Source organism: Branchiostoma lanceolatum, chromosome 4 (genome assembly GCF_035083965.1).
Source record: "Branchiostoma lanceolatum isolate klBraLanc5 chromosome 4, klBraLanc5.hap2, whole genome shotgun sequence".
Lineage (NCBI taxonomy): Eukaryota > Metazoa > Chordata > Leptocardii > Amphioxiformes > Branchiostomatidae > Branchiostoma > Branchiostoma lanceolatum.
The window spans coordinates 28,262,760-28,274,962 of NC_089725.1; the positions used below are offsets into that span (position 1 = coordinate 28,262,760).

General features: G+C 42.9%; 1 protein-coding gene across 2 annotated transcripts; it reads right to left on the reverse strand.

Moving 5' to 3' along the window:
- Positions 1-159: 159 nt before the first annotated feature.
- LOC136433851 (serologically defined colon cancer antigen 8 homolog) lies at positions 160-12,127 on the reverse strand. Of its 2 annotated transcripts, none has more exons than XM_066426403.1 (17): positions 11,923-12,127; positions 10,591-10,743; positions 9,987-10,060; positions 9,466-9,678; positions 8,619-8,741; positions 8,142-8,267; positions 7,893-7,957; positions 7,337-7,537; positions 6,769-6,907; positions 6,215-6,367; positions 5,577-5,711; positions 5,113-5,229; positions 3,855-3,983; positions 2,189-2,321; positions 1,658-1,775; positions 965-1,139; positions 160-477 (listed from the first exon to the last, which is right to left on the reverse strand). In XM_066426403.1, the coding sequence occupies exons 1-17, from the start codon at positions 11,981-11,983 to the stop codon at positions 313-315; spliced, it is 2,280 nt and encodes a 759-aa protein (XP_066282500.1). In that variant the 5' UTR covers positions 11,984-12,127; the 3' UTR covers positions 160-312. The 2 variants fall into 2 exon arrangements, with proteins under 2 accessions (XP_066282500.1, XP_066282502.1); XM_066426405.1 differs by having other exon boundaries at positions 161-477; positions 8,142-8,264; positions 11,923-12,126.
- Between the last annotated feature and the right edge of the window lie 76 nt (positions 12,128-12,203).

The following is a 12,203-nucleotide window of genomic DNA, read 5'->3' on the forward strand; positions in this document are numbered from 1 at the left end:
CCATTGGCAGCTGCAACTTGAAGTTCTGAGGAAGTTAATACATCTAGGCTACAACTAGCTACAAATGTGTCACAAATCCATGGGACCATTGACAGCTGCAACTTGAAGTTCTGAGGAAGTTAATACATCTAGGCTACAACTAGCTACAAATGTGTCACAAATCCATGGGACCATTGACAGCTGCAACTTGAAGTTCTGAGGAAGTTAATACATCTAGGCTACAACTAGCTACAAATGTGTCACAAATCCATGGGACCATTGGCAGCTGCAACTTGAAGTCCTGAGGAAAATGCTACAAACTAGCTACAAATGTCACAAATCCACGGGACCATTGTCGATGTCCAGGCTGGGTCGATGACGACCCGTGCCCATGAAAGAGTCGCGGTTTTTCATCTGGCTGCGGAGGAACTCCACCTCTTGGCACAGCGACTGTCGGTCCTGCATCAGGCCGTTCTGTTTAGTCAGCAGCTCCAGAACCTGAGATACATGTATATCAAAAAGTCTTGTGGTTAGGGATAATGACTTAGAATCTAAAGGTTTTGGTTCAAATCCGTGGCAGGCCCTTTGGGAAGGGCATATTAAACAGGCCCTATGGGAAAGGCATATTACACCATTTTCCTCACTTCACTCAGGTGTAAATGAGCACCTAGCTTAGACCAGGGAGTTCAGATGGAGATGCCATGTTTGAGGAAAACCACACCTTGAGTTAAAGAACCCACCACACTTATCGATAAGAATATGGATCAATCCTGATGTGAGTGGATCAAATAAATCTGTCCGGATATGCAGCTTGTATTCTTCAGTACAAACCTGGTGCATTACTGCATGAGGCAGTTTACCGGGTATGCAATACAAACAAACAAACAAGCTAATGTGACTTTTCTTAACTGTTTAGACATTGTTCTTAAGACATTGCAACTGACCTTAATGCATAGCGTAAGAAGTCATAGCTAAGACGTGTCACCTGCTGTGCACTGTTGTGTGCGTGCTGGTCCATCTGCTTCAGCCTTGTCTTCATGCGCTGGTGCAGGCGGCCGTGTTCCACACACTGCTGCTCCAGGCCCTTCTCCCGCTCACCCGCCTTCGCCAGCCGCGAGGACAGTTCCTCGTTCAGCTGGGACAACCGTCCAACATCAGACCTAGGCACAGGGAAAGAGCATGAGACTGGATTGAATAGTTATTGTCTTAGACGGCAGTATTTCTAGGCGGTTTTAGCAACTGAATTAGATTTTGTAAACGGTCAGATGTGTCAGATTGTATCTACTACCTTTCATCACTGAGTGACGAAAAATATGGATGTCATCTGTCACTTATGGAAGATAATGGGTGCTATCTGAAATGCATTTCATTGACCATTTACAAAATCTATCCAGTTGCTTGAGTACCTTTTTGTATTGTTTATCCCTATTAGCTCGATATTATCTTATCGACCTAAGTCTGTAACGTTCCCATCTGTACCTCTTCCCAAGCTCCTCCAGTTTGAAATCCATCAGCCCAAACTTAAGAACCACGGAAGCATCAGAACACTGACACAACAGTCTCCTGGACACTCATTGGACTTTGCTTCAGAATCAGCATGTCTATTGAAGTGCAGTTATACGGGCTTTACAACATGTGCATGTCCAAGGCTATGAGAAATAATTGCGTAACAACCCACCTGTATCTCTCCCCGAGCTCCTCCAGCTTGGTGGTGAGGTCCCTGCACTCCTCCCTGAGGCGGGAGATCAGGTCCTTCTGGGTGGTCACCAGGGTGTCCAAGTCTACTGAGGACTGGGCTGGGGGGAGAATTTACAGTTAAAAAATGCATGTCCTGTTCACCCATGGACTCCTCTGCAGAGAGTACCATCCAGAAAATGTGTAGAGGCAATTTTTTCACCTCCCCGTCTTCGGATCACTGCTGCTGGCTGTCGTGAAGCCCCTACGACCATTGAGATCAAGGGTCTGATCTGAGCTGAACTCTTTAGAGTTCTTGATTTGTATTTACATATATCTCTGTAGGGTAGGAAAGGACAGTCAAAGAGATTGGCAAGGAGTTTATAAACTCCTTAATGTTATAAAACCTTCCCATGTCATGAAGAAGTGACAACAAGTCGATTTGATCATGCATAGCCAAGTATAGAAAGTACAATCTGCACAATGTAGGTCTGTGAAAATTCTCAAAGGCAATAGTTAACTGGAAACAGTTCACCTTGTTGCCTCTCCTTTTGTTCCATCTCGGCTATGAGCTGCTTTTCTCTCCTCTGAGCGTGCTCAATGGCCTCCTTCAGGTCGTCACTGCGGCCACGCTCTATACTCTCCTTCTCCATACGAGCTAGGTTTGCCTGGAAAAATTGTTGCACAAATTAGCAGGAAGCAATTTTCGGCATGTACATACTATTAGATATCCTTATATTAGGCCACAGCAAGTAATCTTTATGGATGACATCAGCGCGCTCATTAATTTTCGCCTGATTTCAAAATAAAAAACAAGAAATTTCATTGCCCTCCGACGGTGGTCAACTTGCCAAAAATTGGCAAATATGTCGTAAACGTTGGCAGTCTAATGTGTTTCATTGCATATGAATACCCAGGGTATTTCCTGCCCATGATGGTATAATAACAAGCTGTTTTCTGCATTTGTTCTAGCAAGGACATTATATAAATAATGGGGGGGGGGGGTCCTAGATAATTGAGCTGTATACACAAGGTGTTCCATCGCATATGAATTCCCAGCTTCAGCTTCAGATGATGGTACAACAAGCTCTTTTCTGCATTTGTTGTAGTTAGTCTATTGAGATGTATACACATCTCCAAGGACATGTTTACATTAAATCAAGGAGGTTTTATATTATATATGAAACCTCATTGGTTGAATACAGGAATAAAAGATCTGTTGGTCATGATATCATATTTTGTCGCCTCTCTTGTTTAACAAGACTTATGATCTCAAAATGTGAAAATATAGGAATCTTGATTTTTTTGGCCCGCCTTGTTTTTGTGTGTGCCCTATCTCATTCATTTTGTAGTCTGCGGAGGATGTCATCCATAAAATCTACTTGATGTGGCCTTAAGTTAGGATTTTCTAGTGCATGTGAAGAGGACATTGCTGATGTGATTGTTTGTTACACTTGTAGAAAGGGTACTGCAGTGCAAATTGCCATGTGAGAGCAGAATGCAAAACTAACAGATATGTACAAGCATGTGCAGGTGCAATAGGAAGTACAGTCAAACCTGTACTACTGACCACCTTGGCATAGGAATGACCGTGTGGAAGTTGTGGCCACCTTTTGGTGGTTTGTTAGTTTTTTTTCCCCATTGACACGAGCATTGTCTGTAGTAGCCACTTGCCTCCTGTGACCATTTGCTTCAAGTACCCTGAGTGGTGGATTAAGACTATAGACAGGTTTGACTGTACTAGAAAAGTGGCTGTATAAGACATAGACACCCCTGACAAAGTCTGTATGAACCTGGTTCTGCTGGCCTTCCTTTAACACACGAGGCCCCCTATCCCCGGGAGTCTGAACAGCAGGGAGGGAAGGGAGGGAAGCATGGAGGGAAGACATTCACATTGTAACAATTTTCCATCACTCAACAAATAATGGATCACAAGGCTTTCCTTTTTCCATCTCCAGGCTAACAACAAATGACTTAGTTTTTGGGTACAAAATGTAGTTCTTTTCAAACTGCCTGTGTTTTCAACATATTAGCAGTATGAAATAAACAAGATGAACATGTGATATGGTCTATATGGATGACAATGACTTATGTCTCCTACTATTAACCAGTAATCAATACAACAACAGTGAATTACAGGACTGATAAATGGGATGAAAAAAAGTCGAGTTCATTGACACCAAATTCGGTAAAAGACTGACTTCTCTCTGCAGAGCGTTCATGGCCTCGGTAAGGTGCACCCCCTCCTCCCGACTGTCCATGGCTTCCTTCTCCGTCTGACGCAGTCTCCGCCGCAGTTCGGCAACCTCGTCTGACAGCCGAGAATTCTCCTGCACAATTACAACAGGTTGTGAATCAATGTAATATGAAAAAATGGGACTAACCTAACATTTTGACTGAAGAGAATCAGTCTTTGTCAAGGAACGAGCAATCTACCAGTTACTTGACGTCACTTGATGAAGACAGAACACATGACTTGTGCAAACAGTGAATCAAAAGTTTGATAATTTTCCCACTTCAAGCAAACTATGTCCATAGCAGTCACCTGTGTGTAGAGACTACATTCTTCTAGTCACTCGGGTGGACACTTTAGAAAGGTTTGACTGTACTGGTCACTAAAATATACAAAACTAGAAAGGCTGTCATTTGCCCCTGAGCAAATACAGCATGTTTCGCCCATACTCCTCCTCATGCAAGAAGTGGGCTGTCCCAAAATAACCCCTGGGCAAATCGAAATATCAACTGCATGTAGGAAGGCGCCAACATTTAGGAGAGCATCATAAATTGACTGTTCCAAAGTCACCCTCTCTACAAGTTCTGCGAGACACCAAGAGCTTCTTACTGCAAAGGCTTGCGTGTTTACCTGCAACATGACCTCAGGTAACCTGAAAAGAACTCATGTTCTTTGGCCAGCAGCAAATGGAACGCCCGGAACCTTAGATAGAACATGGATTCTTAGATAGAACATGGAACGGGGACATCACTTTTGACCCGTTTTTGGTCTGAAAATGGGTCTAAAAGTCCCCCAAACGAAGCATTTTGAAGTGATGCACACCAGAAATGTGATTGAAGTCCTGTAGGGACATGTTCAAGGCACCCTTGTGCCGAATTCCAGGTCATTCGCTTGTAATACCAGGGCACAGGAGCCAAAAATATAAAAATTGCCTAAAAATGCCCCAAAAAACCTCCATAAAAATGATATTAAGGCCTGTTTCAAAACAATTAAAAAAGGGTCTGGAGGTATTTGCCATCTTAACCTCCATGCCAAATTTCAGGTCGGTTGGTTAAAAAATGGCGGAGTTGAATCCATTTGAAGATTTGTCAGGAGGAGAAGAAGAAGAACCAGACAAATACAATATGTTGAGCCCATACCTATGGGCTCAACATAACAAGGTACAAACATGTTTCCTTGATGTTAGTAGCATATGCTACAGATAGATTTAAAAAAAGCCTCCTAACCTGGTCCCACTCTTTTCTGTCCCTCTCCAGCTTCTGCTTGAGTCTGGTCATCTCCTGTTCGGCCTCATGTTTGGACCTCACTGCCCTGGACAGGTCACTCTGAACCCCATCAGACATCTGGGGATGAGAACAGTAATTTTTCATAGATGTGAATAGTTTCATCAAGTTGGTAAAACAACAAAGCTCTAAATTATATGCAACCAAGTGATATCTACCCAGCCGACATTTCGGTGACTGTCTGCTATCTGTCACCTTCCTCAGGGCAATAACTGAGTGGTTCTTCATGTACTTCACACTGTAGCTGAAGAATGTTGGCAAGGGCTTTGTGTACAGAAATAGTGCATAAAATCTCTACAACAGTTGGAAACCTGTGAGCCCTGTAAGCTCTATACCCTAAACTGGTGTGTTACGCTGAAGAGCGGTTATACCAGCTAATATAGATACAGATACTCCATGATTCCTACCATGTCCACATCCGTCCCCTGCGCAGTGAGGTGTCCTTTAGTCTCGTCCAGCTCAGACCTCAGAGAAGCCTTGTCCCTGGCAGCCTGCTCCAGCTCAGCCTGGAGGGACAGCTGAGACTTCTCCAGGGAAGACATCTGTCAACAAGGCATTCAGACATTACAAACTTGACAGTAAGCCAGGGCTATCTCTAGGACCTGTCTCTCTGTCGAGTGGAGATTTGCTTGTTGGGACAAAAATGTCACCCTATCTGTCATGACATTAAATTGTGTTTTTGGGAGCTTAAAATGAAAATGGCAAATTTAACAGCAAAATTGAACAACATGGGCTCGCAAACAATGAGTAGGAGCTCATTTCTGTTTCCACCTTTACTTATTGTTTTGTATCCGTGGCTTATGTTATATTCCTGTACTTTATTTTCTCTTGTTTTCTATTATGTGTTGTTTCGTTTTGTGAAATGCAATAAAAAAAATTTCAAAAAAAAAAAGAATGAGTAGGATGGAAAATGCTTTAAAAGCTAGAGACAACTCTACAGTGAGCACCATTTGACAGAACAACAATGATACAGAAACTGCCGTGCAGAAATACACGCATACACCTTCAAAGGAAATAATCTTCAAGCCAAGGAATATGTAATGACCTTGTTCTTTAGCTGTTCCACCTGCTGCTGGTACTCCCTCTGGACAGCCTCCCTCTCTCCCTTCACCCTCCTGTTTGTGTCATTGATGATGTCTTCCAGCCTCTTCCTCTGATTGGCCAACTCCTCCGTCACCTGAGCTCTCTGCACCAGAGCCTACAGAGACCATGAGATGTAGGAAGTTGACAGATCAGGAGCAAAGTACAATCAGAGATGGCGGAATCTCAGATACTGCCACATACCAGAGTATGCTTCACATGTTTCATATTATTGTTAAACTGTTGATGAAATCCAAACAAACTCTGTCAGAGTTATGACCAACAATGCAATATTTTATTTACATCCTCTTTGTACAGTGTAGCATGTGACCACCTGTATAAAAAGGCTTTTTGGTGGCACCTTATCTTAACATATTTTTCCCATTGACCAAAGAATACTGTCTACAGTGGCCACCTGTCTGCTGTAACCATTTTCTTCAAGTCTCTTGAGTTGTCACTATAGACAGGTTTCACTGTAAGTAATGAGTCACTTAAAGGCTTTAATCAATCATCTCCTACCTCTGTCTTCTCCAGGTGCGCCTGCTCCACCAGTGCGACACTCTGCTTCACCTGCTCGTAAGCCTCGTCCTCTCTCTGCTTCATCTCTGACATCAGCGCACGGGTCTGGGACAGGGCGTCCATCAATTCATCCCGCTCTCTAACATAACAGCCAGGAAGAATGGCAATGATTACAGTATTCTAGGGTTTTTCTATCCATCAAGTAACCAACCAACCAACCAACCAACCAACCAACCAACCAACCAACCAACCAACCAACCAACCAACCAACCAACCAATCCATTGACCAATTGATTTATCAAACAAACAAACAAACAAACAAACAAACAATCAACCAATCAATCAACCAAACAATGCCATGGTTAAGGCTCTTATTCAAGCTTGTTATTTGTAAGTAAACAATCGTGAAAACATGTCACCGTTTCCAAATCTATCCAGTTGTCTGAGTAACTGTTACCTTGTGTATCTTATTGCCTGGATGTCCAACCTTAATTGATGAATCAAGAATACAACGGACTGTAGCAATGACTCCAAAATTGAACATACAACACATACTGCAGGAGTTTACCTCGTCACCCTCTGCAGGTTCTGCTCCAGAGTTCCCACCTGGGTACCTGACAGGACCGCCTCCTGTTGTGCACACCTGATGCACACCCCTCCCACCTGTCTGCCCTCCCCGACTCCTGCATCCAGCAGACCCAGGGACTCCTGCTGTCTGACCTTGGCCTGAAGGGCATCACACTCCTCCTCTTTCCTGCCAAGTTCTGACCTAGGATTCATCAAAACAAGTTTACTTTTGACAATCATTCAAACACTAACACACAACAACAAAAGAGTTTGCTACTATGGGGACTTTTGAGATGAACTCTGTCTCTTTATCAACCTGGTGAAGTCAGATTTTGTCTTGGAGTTCTCTTTAGTCTACCCTAGAGACTATATATGGCCTCCATCTGTCAGTATTGACCATGGTCTAGAGACTAGAGACATTTTGAAATGGATGACATACATGCTGCACTTTACAAAACATACAAGTATAGCAAGATCTAAACAGAATGTAATACTTTAAAGAAAAAAATGTGCATTCCTTCCATATATAATGTACATGTAAATAAAAAATCCCATACTTTGTGGTTTTTAGTTGAGCCTCTAGTTGTCCTGCCTTTGCTGCATATAGGGCCTTTAGTCTCTCCTGAAATGAAAGATGAAGTTAATAACAACTCTTGCATGGCATATATTGAGTGGATAATGTATCAATCATGCATAATACTGTCATCAAAGTTGACTCCATATAAAGTACAAATTGCCACCAACACAAAACTTTATTATGCCGTTTAGCTGAGGAATGAGTCCACACTAGTTTATACAAAACTAACCAGTTCTCTTTGCCATTTCTGGAACAGGTCCTTGTCCTTCATGTCTGCTGCTCTACCCATGTTCTCAGCTGCTGGTACTGAACTGCCCACACCCATACTAGCAGCAGGTACATTCTCCTGGGTCTGCTGAGACAGAACATCCAAAGAAAAAAGGTATTTATGACCAAAATTTCACAAGGTTAGTGGTGTACTAGGACCTCACCAGGACCTAAACCTAGCTCCTCCAGTCCTTACTGGAACACTGGACAGTTTTAGCATCTGTCAAAATGTCACCATGACTGGCATGAGTAGTCTCACTTAATTCTAAAATCCTGCAAGAATGGGTAGTATGACTATGAGATTACTAAATGACATGGCTGTTGAATACACTCACTGATTGTGAACCTTAAACCTGCTATTTACACAGCACTGTGAAGTAACCATGCTAAATGAGTAGAGCACTAATCAGAAGTGACTGCTACTTCCAACAGAACCCACCTGTGGGATTCCCAGCTCCTCATCCAGGGTCGCAGCGACATGCCGACCCTTCAGACTCTCATGCAGTTTCTGGTTCTCATCTACAACTTCTCTCACTCTGCCCTTCAGCAGTGACAGTTCCTCCTGGAGAGGTTGTGATTTGTGATTTATCAGTGATCAAATCTGCTCTTCCAACAGAAAAATGTGGTAATACAATGCTAAACTTTCTTCCAACACTAAGGTATTCACGGATCAAATTTTCGACGACCACTGTCGCCTTCTTCAGGATCAATAATGACCAATCACTGCCGAACGTATACTCGCGAGAGTTACGGACACGTGACTTAATTGACACGAGTCATTGCGGATACGTGACGTCAGCAATTGGTCAAACGTGCCAGGAAAACCAACCAACACAGATGAGCTTTCATTAGAAAAATGTGGTATTTGCACAGCAGAGTGCATTTAACACGTTGTGCATTCAAAAATGTATAAGATAAACAAATGTACAAAGCTGACCAGCATGCACGCTGAACCGTCAGCATGCTAACTTAATCTCAATGACATTACACGTTTGACAGCAACTTTGCCCAATTCAAACTTTTGAAAATATACAAACTCCTCGATGACAGATCATCATGAGCACACTTAAGCTTTGTATATCCTTTTGTCCAGACCATATGATTAAGTGGAACCTTGATTACATTTTATATCTGCTTTGGCAGCCATGTCATTCGCTAAAAGTAATGCTTGACAGGGCTATGTGGAGTGACACATTTACTAGTACTAGCTCGTCTCATCAGCTGTTACAGGCTGATAGAAGATGAGGTCATTTGCAGCACATCATGGTCAAAAGTGATGTCTGCACCTTTACATATCTGTTCTCTGCCTCCAGCTGCTGGATGTAGCCATCCTGAGTGGTCAGGAGCGGCACCAGCTCCTCCGCAGGGGGCAGGTCATGACCTCTGTCCCCCAGGTGCCTGATGGGAGAAACGGGGACGAACTGAGGGTCCCCAAACTTGTCAGGGGATGATGGGAAGAGGGGCTGTCTGGATGGGGATCTTCCTCGTCCAGGAGAAGTCTGGATGAAACATACAATGATTGAAATAGCAGTTCTGGAAGTAATCATAAATACAATCAAAAGTCATTGAAATCTAATGTATTGGATAACATGGACGTAAAAGAACCACATAGTCATAACTAGAAGTAGAAATAAGTTATAATAATAATCCCAATTTGATAAATGACCCAGAATATCACCCTGGCCAGTAAGTGTTTTCTGGATGTGACAATTGCAAGAACACTTCCCTTGTTGCATGTTAATGAATATTGGAAAGGAAATTACAATTGCAAATCACTGCTTAATGAAATACTGCTATGAAGACTTACAGGAGGTCTGGACCCTGTCTTACTTCTTGAAGAGCTTCCAGGGGGTTTCTGTAGAATGTTTCGCAGCCGGTCCACTAGTGTGGAGTATAAAAATAAGGTATGAGGAGGTACATCTAAGATACATTGACCTACAAGTCCCTAAGGTTCTGCAAAAAGTTCAGGTGTGCTGCATTTGTTTCTAAGCCAAGTGACATGACATGTCCATAGCATTTGTGGAGTTAAGTGTTTAAACATGTATTGATAATGTTCCAAGGATGCAGTGCTGCTTCTCATTTCTAACTGTGGGTTACAAGCATTTACAATAACTATCTGCAGCTTATATGTTATGAATTGGCCCACTACTTACAGGGAGGTTTCCCATTGCCATTACCTCATGGAAGAACAGATGAAGTGAGAAGTTAGTATGTCATGATAGCTGTAAGAAAACAATGGTTCTGTGTCCCAAAAGATACCTGCAAAACAATTCGCTAAACATGTACTATACTGTAGAACAATTGTAGGACAATCATCATCATTATTATGACTAGGTTGGGTGAACTTTCTTTCTTCTTTGTGACATTTGACAATCAATATCATTAAGCCTTTGGCACATCCATACTAGTACCTGCAGTCTGATAGACCTGTTCCTGCTTGGCTAAAGCTTCAGGGGATATGTCCATATGGGCGGGGCCTGCACCACTCCTGGGTGGGGAGGTCTGGCCTGGGTAGGGTGCACTGAGGGCGTGGTGTAGCTCATTGTGGGTCTCACTTGCACGATCTGTAGAAGAAATAATTTGAAGGTAAAATCTTCTGTATTCATGTTATTGTTAATGTGATCTTAAACACAGCATATTTGGCACAGCAATCTTGACATGCTTTGTTCATCAATGATGACAACATCCTTTCTAATTCTAGTCATAGAGAAATCATTACAAAATAGTCTCTCTATTGTAGATCACAGACATGTTTCTGTGGCGCAAGCGGTAATGCAAACCCGCTGCTTTGCCATCTGGATCAAATTCCGTGGTTGACTCCAGCTCGGACATGTTGTAAAGGATTGCATTGGTCATTTCGGATGGTGACATAATTCCGACGGCCCCGTGTATGAGGGAGCTTCAGGCATTAGCCTCAAACGTCAAAACTCTGCATGTAAAAGAACCCAACACACTTATTGAGAAGAGTAGGGGTGACCCGGTGTGCTTGGCCAAAAACGCGAGCCGTAGTGAAGCCGCATCGCACTACCACTAGCTACTTGAAAAAGCATCATGCTTCACCTCAAATGAGGATGACCTAAAAACGAACGTAGATTACAGGTCAAATTCTTACACCACAGCAACCATGTTTACACCTCACCAAGGCTTGGTGATTTCGTCCTGCTGGGAGACAGCTTTCTCTTAATTGTAGACATGACTTTCTTCAACTTTGCCATCACGGCATGTGCCTTGTCTAACGTTACATGAAAATATCTAGCTTTCTAAGCTTTGTGACAAGCGAAATGGGGCGTGTCATCAAAGCAACGTCCACACCAGAGTCAGGCTGTGGCCAGTCTTGGGGTGATCGACTAGAGAAGCCGCGTAGATTATTAACGGTATTGGAGCAACAACAAACACCATATGGGCGTAGGCATAATAAAGCAGCAACAAAAGAATGGGTGTCAAGTTCATCGTTTGTGTGAAGGACAATAGAAGCTGAAGTAGGTCGATCGGCTCTTTTCTTCTTCTTTTGATGAAAGAAACTGAATAGCTTTGTTCAAGTACCGTATCAGTAGTAACAGATCCGCTTGATACGAAAGAAAGTTGAGAGGTGTATGTAGATTTCTTCAATCTGTCCTACAACAAAGGAAGCCACGCTCTAAACGTGATAACAATAGGCGTTAAAATTTAATCAAGCCAGCGTTTGTTGTGCTGTAAAAGGGGAGGGGGGCAAGGACACTTCAGTTTCAGTGTTTAGAACTCACCTCGTACAGCTCTTTGGTACTCCACAAGGGAGTCGCTGACATCTCCGTCATATCCCTGCATAGCTAGCTAAGTACAAAATACATTGCCATAATGAAAAGCTCGATATTGGCCTACAAATTGGACACAGGAGGACAAAATTTGAACGGAACAGACACTTCCGGATTGTGTTGCATTTCGCGCGCAGGTCTTCTGCGCATAACACGAATCAAACGGACCAATCAGAGAACAGCAATGGCAACTAGCGGTACACCGCAGAAAAATATCAGGAAATTGTAAATAA

Excerpts from the sequence above, each read along its gene's own strand:
- LOC136433851 (XM_066426403.1), bottom strand. The coding sequence starts at position 11,983 with ATGCAGGGATATGACGGAGATGTCAGCGACTCCCTTGTGGAGTACCAA. Across the intron at positions 10,744-11,922 it reads GTACCAAAGAGCTGTACGAG|ATCGTGCAAGTGAGACCCAC; the intron begins GTGAGTTCTAAA and ends TTTCTTCTACAG. Across the intron at positions 5,712-6,214 it reads TGGAACAGCTAAAGAACAAG|ATGTCTTCCCTGGAGAAGTC; the intron begins GTCATTACATAT and ends CCTTGTTGACAG.